This window comes from Bombus pascuorum, chromosome 5, assembly GCF_905332965.1.
Source record: "Bombus pascuorum chromosome 5, iyBomPasc1.1, whole genome shotgun sequence".
Lineage (NCBI taxonomy): Eukaryota > Metazoa > Arthropoda > Insecta > Hymenoptera > Apidae > Bombus > Bombus pascuorum.
The window spans coordinates 15,494,350-15,509,881 of record NC_083492.1 but is presented as its reverse complement, the minus strand read 5'-3'; the positions used below and the strand labels follow the sequence as shown (position 1 = coordinate 15,509,881).

At 36.5% G+C, this 15,532-nt stretch overlaps 1 protein-coding gene across 8 annotated transcripts in view; it reads left to right on the top strand.

Moving 5' to 3' along the window:
* LOC132906914 (nuclear factor of activated T-cells 5-like) overlaps nt 1–15,532 on the top strand; it is a 57,435-nt gene that overhangs the window by 25,330 nt on the left and 16,573 nt on the right. For 3 of the 8 annotated variants that reach the window (XM_060959544.1, XM_060959543.1, XM_060959535.1), the window contains exon 1: nt 7,246–7,980. The exons of 2 other annotated variants lie outside the window; for them this stretch is intronic. In XM_060959544.1, the coding sequence (XP_060815527.1) occupies nt 7,842–7,980 (139 nt within the window). In that variant the 5' untranslated portion in view covers nt 7,246–7,841. Of the gene's footprint in view, nt 1–7,244; nt 7,981–10,409; nt 10,489–15,532 lie in introns of those variants that run through there. 3 more of the 8 variants (XM_060959545.1, XM_060959538.1, XM_060959539.1) reach the window with 2 other exon arrangements.

Sequence of the window (15,532 nt, the reverse complement as noted above, 5' to 3'; positions counted from 1 at the left end):
AAACGTAATTATAACGAGGCAAAAATCGTGAAAGTAAGCAAACACCGTCGAGTAAAAATCTGCGAATATAGTACACGTAATTCTAAATCTCATCGTACGATTCGCTCACGCTGTTTCATGTTTTACGGTTTAGAATCACTGTATAGAGCTAGCTAATGGTATATTGGCTTACTTGGTAGAAAGGGTGTATCTTCCAACATTTGAGTCAGAATCCAATTAATGAACACGCGGTCGGTGATCTCTGACAATGAAAATCCTATTAATCGGCCGTTGGTCGATATTATTGCTAATACCCGTTGTGCGAAGAATTATTTCTCCATTCTATTCAAGAATTATTATATAGAGCAATAAACGGAACATTAGTGATTAGGAAAAGTAGCCTATATCGAAGCTAGTAATATGGTATGTACGTGATTATTAAATATTATCATGAATTGTATAATAATTACAATATTAGACATACAAATTAATTCAGTGACTTATTAAATAAAATTATGAAGTTTATTTATGACTCGCGTAAATTAATTTTTTTTTATTCAACAAATTCATGCAAAATTACGCGAATACAGATAATGTTCTTTTCAAAATTATCATAAGACAAGAAAATATTTGAATTTTTAATGAAACAGAAATTGTTTCCGATAATAAATCGACTAATAATAAAGAACCAAGTTTACATAAATACATAATTGAATTTGTAATATACATATAGTACACACTTATATGCAAATAAAAATCAGCTTTCTATTCATATTATGTAATATAGAAATGTGTAAAGAAGAGGCAAAAAACGATAGTGTTGTGAATATAAAAATATATCTAGTAATATTATTAGAGTGTACTTGAAACTAATACTCTTTCATTCGATACAATTTCTCATTTTTATCCTTATCGATAAATATAACGATATATGCGGCGTCGATAACATTTTTTCATTCGTGGAACGATGATCTTGTTGACCGATGTTAATAATTTGAGTCTTTAGCCTTCGCATGGACACTCGAGCTTCGCGTCGAATCTATTTATCACACGTGTCCAGCTTTTTATCTTTTCCGAATTAATTTTCTCTCGTTGTTGTTCAAACAGAAGACAGATCTATCGGAAGATCTATAACAATCGAGTGATCATGACGCGACACCGATAGATGATACGATACAAGCTAAAGCCTTTCCATTTTTGTACAATTTTTTCACGATCAAACAGAAGATTCATTCTGAAATATCATTGACGCAAATTTTCATAAATGAATGCAAATTCATTTTGTCATCGTGGCTATCGTGTATCAGCAATCGCGTATCGACAATCGTATATCAATATTACGATATTAATAATCGCGTTTTTTCAAAGAAGAAAATACAACCACAAGGATGCTCTCTCAATAGCATAATCAAGCGGATGAAAAAAAGACGATAAAATTTTATCGCAACTGTCAACGTATTAATCTTGTAATCGGTGTACCGTTTTAGAAACAAATAATTTCAAATTCCAAAATTAGAGCGATTATAACCGTATAATTAGAGCATATTTCAAAATTAGACGAATCCAAAATTACACATTTCCTTATACAATATTAGAAATTATGTAAATCGGTTAGTTCCTCCGACGATCTTTGAAAATTTTATATGATTATTTCGGAGAAAGTTTACATATCATATCGTGACTCGTAACTCGTGACAGCGAAACGACCATCACGGGCTTGTGACACATTTCTCTGTGCGCACGTGAGGTAACTCAGACGGTTCAACTATTTCGACAATATACACGCTGTTGCTCATTACACACTCTAACGAGTCTTTAATCGACGAGACGCGTTCGCGATCCACCGATCGTCAACGCGTTCGACGTATATACGTCGACTGTATGTATCCGCCTTTAGATTAGCCTGGATACGATGATAAGGAACCGGCTACGGCGGGTTCGGAAGCACTCGTGACGATTGGTGGGTGTTGAAAGAAAAAAATTGTACATAAGTACAGACGGGGAGATACGCGGCTGGTTAACGCGAGCGGAGTGTGCTGACTCGATTAAAGCGAGACCTTAATGTCGAGGGTCACGAGTCACGAGTCCTGACCATTGCTTTCACATATACATCGTTTCAGATTTGTTTACTACACCGTTCTGTTAACAATCGCGTTGCTACGAAAAATCGAGTTCTGCTTCTGGTCCTATCGTTTCTTCGATTCAAATCGTGATACTTTCATTTTTTTTTTTTTTTTGAATTTTTTCTTTATGTATCTTTATACGTATTGATGATTTATTTAATTTACAGATTATACATTGTCTTTTCTACAATCTTACATTTAACAGATACGATAATCAGTTGACTTGTTATTTGTAAAATATTCATATACGGTTCCATTTGTTTTCCTATCAAGCTTGTCGTTATTATGCAAAGCAATTTATTAGTTTCGATAACTTGAAATTTTTGACTTGCAATGTTTCACTAAAATATCGCTTTGGTTACGTAAGAAGGCCCTGTTGATCAATTGTCTTCTTTCTAATGGAAATGTGACATTGGATAAGGAGGAATTTACTACATATCTATATATTTCGAAATTAATATATATATCGTGTAATTTCAAAATTCGAGCAGGAATTAGTGTGATTTCTGACGCAATATCGACGAAATATTACAAATTTCGTATAATAGATATAGGTTACAAATTAACCTTCCATGGATCAGATTTTTTCAGATTCTTTAATTACATATGAGTTTTCTGCGAGACTGTTTGTTTGGAAACATTTGATCGTTAACAGTGATAACTCGTTGCAATTTAAAGTCTCTATTTCAATCGACGTAAACATCGAATGCTTTTTATAGATTCAGCTCATTAAAACGTTAAATTCATCCGTGTATGGAGATTGAGTGTCAACGTAAAAAGGTACTTTATTGGTCGATGTATCGTCGTTTAATCGTTCGTATTCAGTTTGTCGCAAATTACTTTGCCGTTATGCCACTCAATTATTAAACGTTCATTTCTATTTGTTATTACTTCATTAACCTCGATCTTTTCTGATACTTTTCTCTCTTTTATTCTTATGAAATCTATTTATCGTTTATTAATAGGAATAGTAATAGAATTTAATAATGTATTTTACTAATGACAATAATGATCAAATATAGTAAATTGCAAATGAAATGGCTGATCTCTTAACGAACACTTCGACGTTTATAGTTTTCTTGGCAATACTGTTAATCAAATTACGATCCGCAGAATTCGATACATTTTGACCATTGTAAAACAAACGTATCTGAGACACAAACAGCATGTATGTATAATAGTTATCGATGGTTAATTTATGTAAAAGCGTTAAGTACACCGCAAACAGCTCCGACAAGTGGAGACCGAACAAGTGTTAACCTTCGATGCTAATTAATCGAATTGGTAGACACATAGTCTTTAAATTTGCCTCGCGCTATCGGATTATCGGTATTGCGATCGATAGACAAATCTTCACTATTGTCTAAATCGACAAATAAATCTGTTAAGTCTCGAGCTAGTTGCGTTTCGACGTATCCGTACACTGGCAACCATAAGTATTATCTTCTGAAATGTCCACTATTTTATTTATTATACACTAAATAATTTCCACAGGATTTATTTTCTGGTTACTTTATTCGAAATCAATTATTCCATTCGCAATTTACGTGTCTCATAAAATAAGATACTAAATGATATAAGATCAAGCTTATAATAAAACCTTCGAAGCAAATCTTCAAACGTACAATTTAGCTTTTCTTATAAATTTTGTAATACACGCGGTTAATAAATTTCAACTCAATTTTTTAATTATGACTCTTATTTATGACTATCTTAACTGCATTAACTTGCTTTATGAATAATAATATATTCATATTCCTGCTTTCGTCGTTAAGTATCGTTGAATACATTCGATCAAAGTTAACGCCGATCATTCCCCGCACTGTCCGGATCTTTTTTTTTTTTCGCTGGCCAGTTTACGTAACTCAGTTCCACCATTTTTTCCTGTTATATATTTTTTTCTTAACCGTTCTTAATCGTGTTTGCACTTAACTAAATATATAACGGAGCCCATTCATCCAGTTCATCGTCCTGATTTTACGTACTTTCAGGAGCCTCCTCCAATGTTTCAGGTGTCGCAGGTATCATTAGGTGTACCTAATCTAAGATTATTAGTAACTGGATCGTTAAACGGTTGATATTACTGAAAATAAATATAACTATAACCACGAGATTTTCTTCAGTCTCGCTAACGTCAACCTGGTAATGAGAGCTACAGTATCATTAACGTTCTAAGTATGAGGCGATCTGCGAGACCTTTACCTTTGATTAAAGTCCACTTTCCCTGACTTCCATGAGATGCAAAACGACATTCTCCTGTTATTTGTGCATCTCGGGAAAGTGTTTTTCTTTCGTTGTTCTTGTCGTTAACAGACTTTTATCAAATACATATATTTGCTTATCCATAAGAAAATTTTGGCTAATTATTTACCAAGTGAACGCTCTCGACGATTTCAATGACCTTAAGAGATGTTATCAAGGTTAGTATTCTGAACAACTTTTCCTTGTACATATATACGCCGCTCGGCTTCAATTTCCTAAATATCAGCAAAAATATATCCTACCCTATATCATATTCTGCTTCTGACAGGAAGTGTTCACATTACGCACACACACAGTCCTGGTATTGTTTACGCGTTATCGTATCTATATTACAACAAATTATTAAATTTGTTGAATTGTTTGTGACGTAGGGGTTGCATTTTTTGTCTAGCCCAACCAAAATTAATTCACGCAAAGGCGAAACAGAGGGTTTTATCTTAGATCCTAGATCATTTTCTACTCAACTGATATTGGTTATTAGTATGGTATTTATAATGGTATTATGTTATAAACTAATAATAATACTAATTGCGTCTATGCCAGAAACAAACAAATAGTTGCGACTAGTGGTTATAATTATTGAGTGTCTTGGTAACAGTAGCATGAAATAAATTTAGCTAATGAATAATTTAGAATTTATTTAAAATTTTATATTATATTAGTGTTATTCGAAATTGGAAAATATTTCAGCCATTATTTTAAGAAACGTAACTATTCGACTATCCAAATCATACTGCCGTCGAAATAGAAACTTGGCTAAATAGCCAATATAACGTCCTTTGCGAGTTCCATACCGTGTAGTGTTTGCTCTGGTTTCCCGCCAGACACGTTCTACAGTTTGTGTATGTGCATTACTGTCTACAGCTGTATGGTTTATACTGTAGAATACCTCAGATCAATAACACACATGTTGTAAATAGCAAATTACCATATATAGTATCGAATATGTTTTTGAGAATATCTCGGAGACCAAAACCGAGTGGCGATTATATTATATTATATTATTATATTATATTATATATTAGTATAGAAGAAAGTTAGTCAGAATGTTGAGATTATCCGCTTTGTAAATAATTACCAAATTTTATTTCAACGATAAAAATAGTGATGAAAAAAGAAAAGAAACATCTTTCCCTTGTATTCGATTCTATCACTTGTCTCTGTTCGTATTTCATCGATTGATCACGGAGTCGAACATCGCTGAGAATTGTTTCATTTAATTCGGAATAAAAGTTGTCAAGGGGGAAGAATCCATAGAGAAGTTGGAAAAGTAAAAGGAGAAGGGAAGAATAGAGTTAGGTTGCAATCAAATGAGCTGATTTTATGGGGACGGCGTCGCATTTTATAGCCTCGTCAACATTTTAAGCATCCAGAAGATCTAGTTCTTTCAGATATTCGATCTTTCACGTATCCTTCAAAAGTCGTAACTTTAAATTCGAGAAAATAATAGTACAAAAAGAAGAAAAAGATTATTAGATGATAGAAAATTTCATTCCAGAAAATAACGACGAATAACAACCAATCGAACAACTGTTTGATCGTGTAGAAATTTAACTGGAAAACTTTCCTTCAGGAAGCTTTCATTTTGTAACAGATCCATCCATCAAAATCCAAGTATTAAAGTAAAAAACGTTCATGAAAAATCAATCCATCGAGTGCACGCGAGGTCGTCAGCACGTGTCCTTGACTTCTTCATGATGTTCATCGCCATATTAACTCGTTATACAACGGTAAACTACAAAAATTGCTGTAAAATGTTCAAGCACTATAACCAATTAGAACCGCGAGGGAACAAAGTGGTTCGTTCCTCAGCGATTTCTTCGTACGAAGGGTTAATATGGTACCGTTCGTAATTATTCGAACGATAATGAATTCTAACTTAACTCCAGCCGTACAGTTACTCGTTATGCAAACAATATCCCCGAAAGATAAGTCGCCGTATATATTTCGTCGTTTCGGGGCGAAACCAATTCGAAACTGACTCGAAGCTTGCCAATTAGAGCGCGGGCATTTTGGAGGCTACCTGTTGCTTTGTTCCAACGTGAAACGCGTTAAAATATTCAGATTTAATTTTCTCTTGCCCACCGACCCATTCATTACCGCTTGTGCTTCGTCGTAAAACTAGAAACAAATTTTTTCTCTTGCCATATAGAAATTTTTAAACCTTTTAAACACGTAGATACGTGTTATCCGCATTTATAGAAAGTTTCTGGATGTAAAGATGCACGGTATACGACCGAAATTGAATATTTAGTGGTTGCAACAAATCGTTTCGTACATTTTTCCTTTTGCACATTTTCTTTTAATAGATACAAGTTTTTCAGCTGTGTTCAAAGTTATGAATCTATAAAATACAGTCCACGGTCTATTTATTCTTCAATAGCAGATAAAAAATAGAAAGTTGATTGTGTTATTATTGGACGATAATATTAAAATAAAATTCGCAAGAGCTGAAATTTCACCCTTGATAGCCCCAAGGTTTAAATTAGACACGTAAACCGAACGTCCCCGCAATAAGCGTGCAATTTTTACATTTTCCAACGGTCGATCAGGCGGAGCAATTATAGGTCCACCTTAACGTGTGTTGGATCATCGTCAACATCGTTTTCCCCCGAAAATAAACGAACTGGGGATGAAATTATAGGGATAAAAACTGCTCGCCGGGAAGAACTGTGTGCGATGTGTCGGGCTTCAGCCAGTAGCTTCGAGATGCGATAGATAGACAGTGGGGTAATTAGCGGCTGCTGATTGGTCACCTTCCTTCTCGATATATCCGAAGCTGGTCGGGGATGCAGGAACGTATAAACGTGTTGCGTGAGCGTTCATGGTGGGGGCTTATTTACTCGCTATTCAAACCATGCCGGGTTGGCCGATCGGCGACGAGACAAGAAACGCCAGTTCGCGTCTGACACTCGTTGCGATCAGGCGATGTACCTTGAACGGTATATCGATTCGTTTGTGTTTGCTTGATCGTTCATATTACCGCGGGAACAACATCGAACTGGTGCTGTGTTTGTTGAGAAAGTGCTGCTATTTCAGAGAAAGATAGACATTTTCTTCGTAATCCATTTCATTTTTCTCGATTCTCCATTGTAAACAGAAAGAAAGAAAGAAGAAGAGAGAAACCTCTTTTCACGAATTTCCATTCGATTCGATCATCGTACCAGAGACTACATACACACGTTGAGACTGGTAATTCTATTGGAAACGATCCAAGACCAAGTTTTTACTAAACGATTCGCTAGATCGATCGATCGATCGATTCGCGAACGAAGGTAACTTAGAACACGTGCACCTCGAGAGTGATATGGAACAAGTTGCTCGTAAGACGAGGCTCAATCGTGTGGAGGGACAGTGCAAAGTGAAAGCGCGAAGATCGATCGTTTCAATCTTCGGAGATCGTCGATCGACGCGTGAAATATACGCTTGAGAACTACGAAGAAGATCGCTTCGGGCCTCCTGGTCCTCAGAGACCTCATGGCACCCGATCTTGAGAAAAGGCGGCAAGAACTTAGGAGGACCAACAGTTGTACCTTGGAACAGGGACACGAGCACCTTCAAATGCTCCTGCAACTTCGATGCACCGGAAATGCATTGATCGAGCCTTATCGACACGGTAAACTTGATCCATCTCCATATGTGCATGCTTCATTATTACTGTTTAATATTCAACGATTGGATCATGCCTAGATAGGCTTGGTAATTGATATCTCCAGTCGGAACCAGTTGTTTCTGTGTGTGGTATTTTCAATTCTTTCTTTTCTTTTCTTTTTTTTATTGTCTTTCATCTCTCACTTACGACTTGCGTCGAGACTTTGAGTGATTTATACCGCACGTTTAATGCGATATTTATATAGGTATATAAATTTTATTTACAGAACTCTTCGTTTTTTTTTTTTTTTTTTTTTATTAGTCGAAATCGTTATTAAATTCTAAGACTGTAAAAGCAGTAAAAAATAATCAACTCGTAATTTTGCATAGATATTTTATAAATTTAGGTACTTATATTTTTTAAGATGTTAATCACTGTTTTGTAAAATATACGAATAAAGATGTGTTCTTTTTATTTTCATTTCTCTCATCCAAGTTTTATACGTCATTGGTGCTTTTAATTTCAGCAACAAAGCAACGAATTTTTTTCCTTCTTCTTTCTTCCGTTGCTATCATAAAATTCACGAAACTCGAACGAGCTTACTTTTCTTCCTATTAAATGCCGCGGTTTTCTTTGGGTTTAAGAGACAACGTTTCGTATGTTACATCATCCACATAAGAGGGGATAAGTTCCACGTGGATATCTTTATCAACATTTTTTTACAAGTCTGAATTACTAATGTTTTAGCCACGTTTCTTCTTCCCAACTCGGTTTGTAGATATACGGAAATGATTAATTGGAGGAATTAGAGAAATTGCGAAGATTTCTGCAACTTAATCGAGCTAACGCCACCGTTAGCGCTAGAAGGCGATAAGAGTTTCGCATGTTCATCCTACCGGTTTCTCTCTTTATTAAATAGATATCCTTAGGCGAGTCTTCTACTCGTTTATGCCGTCGTCGATGAGAACGCCACGATACCTCCTTTCCTTTCTTCTTTTTCTCTCCTCTTCTTACCTCTTTTTCAAACGTACGATTATTCTGCTCCAAATTCCACAAATTTATTTGCCTCTTTTTTAAACGAGTTTCACGCTTTATTTCAGTTAACGTATAACTTAAATACGTCTACATTGTACGAACAACAAGCCGTTTTCTCGTGTTTTACGAGTCGGCCTCTACTCCGAAACGGTACATTATTTTCGTTCAGTGGAATACATAGTTTTCGTTTGACCTTTGATAAAGAGAAATACAATTTGTGAAAAATTAGTCGCGCTGCAGGTCTTCATACATTTTACAAAAAGCTTAATTTTCACTTAAGTAAAAAACCATGTACACACAACGTCGTGTATTAGCACGTTTATTCTTTAACATATCAGGTATTGATAAAACGATTTTCTTGATCGTTTTGTTGTAGTAACTACGCAGTAGCTTTGCTTACTTCATTTTCTTCACGGTGTACGAAGATTTTCGTAAGTGATACGGTATCCTTTCATTCCTTAAAATTCTATACATAAGTATCTCATACATAAAGGGACACGCCTTCTTTATTTTATGCGTTTCCACCTCTAATTCATACAGATACTATGCAAATCTATCCATCTCTTAAATTCTCATAAATAACAATTATTCCATACGACACATACTTCGTCACTCCTCTGCTTTCTAAATCCTCCAGTCTCCCGCTATGTTCTGTATTTCCATTCGGAACTCGGGATGAGGTCGATTGCATTTCCACGCTATTTTTCTCTGCTTATCTGCCGTCTCGATATTATTGTTAGAAGCATTTCTGCGTGTTGTTTCGTCTGTCTAACACCCGGGAAATCGACATCGTCTCTATTGTATCGGGTCTGAGATAACCTCTGCGAGGAATCCTTCGAACCGAACCGCGTACCACCCCGTTCTTCCATCTCCTTTCCTTTCCTCTTTTCCTGCGTCTCGAACGCTCACAATAAATCACTGCCCTCGCGCGCTCCTTCCTCTCCTTCGCCCTTGATACGCGCTTCTCTTGCCTCTTATCCCTATCGTCGTCGTTGGTAAACGTTCTCTATCTGTGTTATGCTTTCTTATGATTCACTCGTTCGGTCCCAGAACACAGGAGGAGAAGGAAGACTACGGCTGCTGAGAGACGGTCGCGAATCGCGATACTCCGGTTATCGCGGTCCGTCTGAAAAGCGCTTTTGCGCGGTCGTTGCCAGGCGAAACGGAAGAAGGGAGAGCCAATCCGCTTCGGGTCCGCGGCAATCCGCCTCGAAACCATCGCCGACCAATCGCGCTTTGCGTCTCCCGCGCTTTTCTTCGTCGTTCGTTCCTCTCCGATTTTCTGTCGTTGGAGCGTTCGCGGCCGATCGTGGCGAACGATCAGCTCCTCAGTCGTCCTCCTCCTCTTCTTCTTACCGATCTTCAGGCTCGTGGTAAGAATTTTCAGAATCGTTCCACACAGTGTCACGAGTTGTTGCGATCTCTATTGTTCCATGTTACGTCTCGTCGATCCGTTCGAGAACGGGGTGTTTCCTGCGTTCGGCGATACGCTCTTCGGTGAGTCGTGAGAACCGTTTTCGTCGTTCGATTGACAAAGTTTGGACGTTCGACAACACGCGACAAGATCCTATCGATCGCAGAATTAACAGAATTGTATTGATCGGGCAATTGAAAAGATCGTGCCATTTGAAATTCTTACAATACACCATTGAAAATATTATGTCGATTACGGTAGGATTGAAAAGGAGCGTAGTAAATTGGGAAGATCGTTTCTATCGGAGCATCGATACATCGAAGAATTGAGAAACATTGTAAGTTGACGTCGATCATAGGATTGAACAAATTAATAAGTCGAAAAAGTCGTGGAATTGAAAAAATTAATAAGTTGAAAAAGTCGTAAAATGAATAAAATTATATGGATCATACTATATGAAAAAGTCGTGTGCATGGAAGAATTAAAGAAGTCGTGTAGATTTGAAAAGAATCGAAAGAAACGCGCCACTTGGCGGGAGAGTTTCGCCGATGAGCGATGAAGTTACGAGAAGTAAAATTTAGCATAGGAATGAGTAATGTGCGTGGTTGTAAAGTAATCCTTCTGGATTGCGTAAGATGAAGCTTGCGCGGATTATTTATTTCTCTGAGGATCTCGTGTCTGTAGATACAAGTATCGGGAGTAAAACTGTCCGCATGTTCACGCTGCTATTACGATAATAAAGGTTACACGATTGCGCAATTCTATCTAATCGTTGATTATTATTTAATACCAGTAGGAGAAAAAGAATCTAAATAGTCGGAGAAAGTTTCTGCAATTTTCTTCGACGTATCTGCTTTCGCTCAATGATTCGAATTTCCAATTAAACGAATTAAAAGTTCGATTAAACGAACGTATTATTGTTATATACCTATCGTTACTTTTCTTTGCCAGCGATATGGAAGAAAAAATAGTTCAACGCCATTGAACAACGCTAAACAGCTTCTCCTTTGTTTCTCGTTGTTCGATCTTGGTAAAACGTATCACAGATTCTTTTGTCATTCTCGGCCATGAAATTGCTTGTGGTCGGTCTACATATATAGGAAAGAAAAAAAATAGAGGTAAATTGTTGCGCGATCTTTAGACAAGTGCGAAACGTATGGATGTGAAATACTCGCGAGCGCGCTCGCTATCTGTCGTTTTTGAATTTGCCACAAATTAAAACGCGAAATATTTTACCAGCAACCTGACGATTTTTTTTCTCTCGTTGACGATCGTTTAACGGAGAACAGATGATCCAGCTAGCCAAATAGGCGTAATTTTTTGGTACATCTATATTTCTCATATACTTTGTAAATATCTGTGTCCTCGCATGAGATTATCCAATTTCGAGTTACCTGAACGCAGCCGATGAAGCTGACTCGACGTTAAAATTATCACAAATTAGCGTAGAACGCAGAGTCGAATGTCGAAGCTCGCTATATCCGATCGTGGCCAAGCCTTGATGAGACATTTCATGGATCGTTAGGTAGGTCGGACATTGCAACGTCGACAAATATTTTGTCAGCTCGGTATCTTGTGATTAGAAAAATTCCATAGTAAATGGAAAATGGTAAACATCGCCATGTGTATTCGATTCGATTTTAATATTTAATCGGTTATAAATTAAAAGTTTCTTCGTATTTCCAGCATTTTTCTTTTTTTTTTCTTTTTTGTTACAATCATGAACGAGTTTAAACGGACAAATACTCAATAGATTGAACGATATTAATCAAGCATGCAATTATACAATCGTGAAATGCTTCCAAGAAACGCTGGAAAACAGCCTCATTTTCCAGAATCTTTTGTTACGACGAAGCTCTGATTGTAATCCGTCTTTAATTTTCAGAGATTCAAAGGTATTGAATAATTATTAATTCTTTTAAGTGATCATTAGTACTGTCATACGAGAGAAGCCATTAAATAGCACTGTGTCTCATAACAATGTATGTATAAAATCAATTGAAAATTTCCTATTCTTTGTCATATTATTACGCTGAAAAAAGTTAATTTCTAGGAATTGAAGATGATTTATTATTCACGTTATAATGTTAGTTATCTTAATTCGTAGTTATAATAGAAAAGTTTTTGCACATAATTTTCATTATACGACCAAAGTTTACCTTGCTCCGAACTAAAGTGAAGTGCTATTATAACTTATGTTATATCTAGAGGTATACGAGAACCCAAATACTTTGGGTCGGGATCTAATTGTTGGTTGTGAATTTTTCTCGGGATCGGATCGGGTTCCTCAATGTATCTCGTAATTGAAGATAGTATCCCAGAGACTTTAACACTACTCCAGAATTTGAAATATACGTAATAAATATATAACGAAATACGTGATAGATATAATATAATTTTATAATTCTCAAGAATTCCGATAATCTTGAATTACGAGATACTTTCAGGACTCGACCCGTCCCGAGTATCGGATTCTCAACATGTGCGGGTTCTCTTATATTTCTAGTTCTGATGTAAAAAATGCAGGAGATCTCGATGATACTGAAACAATTATTTTCTAAATTACTTGTTCAAATTCTTTACCATTTTATTACACTCTCGAGGGATTAATCCGAGATACGATTTCGAAGCGTTTCTCAGCAACTTGAGTGCTTCCGGGAACATAGGAGAACACGATGAATCGTAGTAGATGGGCCTCGCTCGCATAGATTGCATTCTTCGCGAAATTATCCAACATGCACAGAATTCAACTATGTATTTTTCATTCCTAGAAGAATCTCGTTGACGATTACAAACGTGTACAAATTCTTCAACGTATTCAATTGGCCACACTCGACTCGCAACAGTGAGAAATTAGTTTGATAACCTTCTTGTTAAATCATAATTCGTGAGGTTATTTCGGGTCACGTTTCGTATCGTTGGATAGTTAGCAATAGACAGATTTTCCCTAGGGAAACGTGACACAATTTTCTCCATCTTCACTGGGTTTTAAATATACTTCTTTATATATTTTTTCTTTTAATCATCCAAAATACAATATCCGCGTGCCGCATGATTTTCAGATAGATTTTTTCCTGCAATCGTTGGTGAGATGCTCGAAATTCAATATCCGCTCTTTACATGGTTTTTTCCTTGAACTTTTTTCTTTTAATTATCAATGATAATTAAAAACTCGATATTATTAATTTAGAGATTCGCTCGTCACTCAAATATTCAAACCGCAATATTTATTCATTTCGTTACATCGAATCGGTGATATTACTCTACTTTCTATTCTGGCCATTTCTCACGTAAAAACTCGTCAAGGTTATACGGATTCCCTAATCTTTTTTCAACGCGATCACGCCTGGATCTCGACTAGATTCTCGAACGAACGAAACCCGTAAGAATACCTTCCGAGACCCGATTGGCCTGAAGTCGTCCCACGTGTTGGGTATTCGGGCTCTTTCATAATGTGGCACATCCATTTAGATGAAATCTCGCGCCACAGGCGTCCCGCCGACATAATCCACGTGTTTCGAACATGTGCTCGGCCGCGCGAGTGCGAAGTCTACGCGCAAAGCGACGCTCATTAATAATGCGCATGTACACATTCTTGGGCAATATATACGAACCGCTCGTACGCTCGTTTAACAGTATACTTGATACAACTGGCGACGCGACCAGAATCCGATTAAGCCATAGAGAGAGAAAGAGAGAGAGAGAGAGAGAACTGGCCTGATGAGCGACGATTGCTCATAATTTGAAAGGATGAAACTAAATTTCATCGACGAATGTACTACGTTTGTTAAATTACGATTATAACGAATTACCATAGTCGGATTATAATTTTAATCAAACTTCGTGCTCGTTTGAAAAACGTAAAAGATTTGGCCAAATCTTTCATCTCTGAATCTTCGGGCAATCGACGATTTTATCAAAGTAATTGCGCGCTTGTCTCAATCCTATTACTATCTATATGCGTAGCTTAATTTCATGATGTCCAAAAATACTAGAAAACTGTGCTTATTGTACTATCAACACGATTATCAAAGTGTCGTATCACAGTCGGAAGAACAAGAAAAACGTACACGAGATATAATCTGATGAAGTAACCGGAATACGAAAGAGCACAATCTTCTCGCAAAAGTATATACTTGCGCTTTATCAGGCCACTGTTTTTCACTTGTCCGAGATGGAGAACGTGTGGCCCGTCAACCAACTAATCATCTCGCGGTATTATCGATAAGCGAGAGAGGCCGGCTTGATTATTTCTTTTCATTGTTACGTAAATAACATCGACTCGACGTACATACTCGAGGTACAATCACTCACGAAATTATTCGGACGCTTATCACAGAAAATGTGTATGAATATATTATGTGTGTATTATAGAAAGTATTTGAAACGTCGCTAACGCTATAATTGCACTAACATGTTTGTTATGATTATGATGACAGACTTTGAAAATAGTCTGGAAATATATTAGAATGCAGTAAAAAAATTATACTACATGTGCAATATGAACGATGGTTACCTAGAACATGTAATTATTTACTAGCGTTAAGCATGACCTTATTAAATATTTAAGCTTATTATCATAACGAATAATCGACTGTCTAAATAATTTTGTGGTCCTTATGAAGTGTCTGTTTGCAATAAATATCTTGCAACTTGTATATACATTTTCAAATTTATCTCAAACTTTATCAACATGACCAAAATCGCGTCATATCGCTTATCATACAAAATATTTTGTATAACACACACAGTATCCAAAGAAAGCTTCTGCAGGTGTTCATGTACTTTCGTGAACTACTGTACGTGACCTGTCGACTCTAAAACTGTATGTGCAATGATGTACATGCAGAGTGGGTGGTCGAGAGAGAGAGAGAGAGAGAGAGAGAGAGAGAGAAAGAAAGAGAGATCTGATTAAAAGGTACGTTGACTCATTCGATTGTACACGGAGGATACCTACTGATAAAATGTGCGAAACTCGTATCTCTCTCTCTTCCCTTTTTAAACGCGGTCTATATGGAGTCGCAGACAACAAACTTTGATAACAAACGAGCCATGATAAAGAGTTAATATTTATTTACTAAAATGTTAATTCTTCTGTTGTGATTGTTCTTGCCTATAGATTGAACT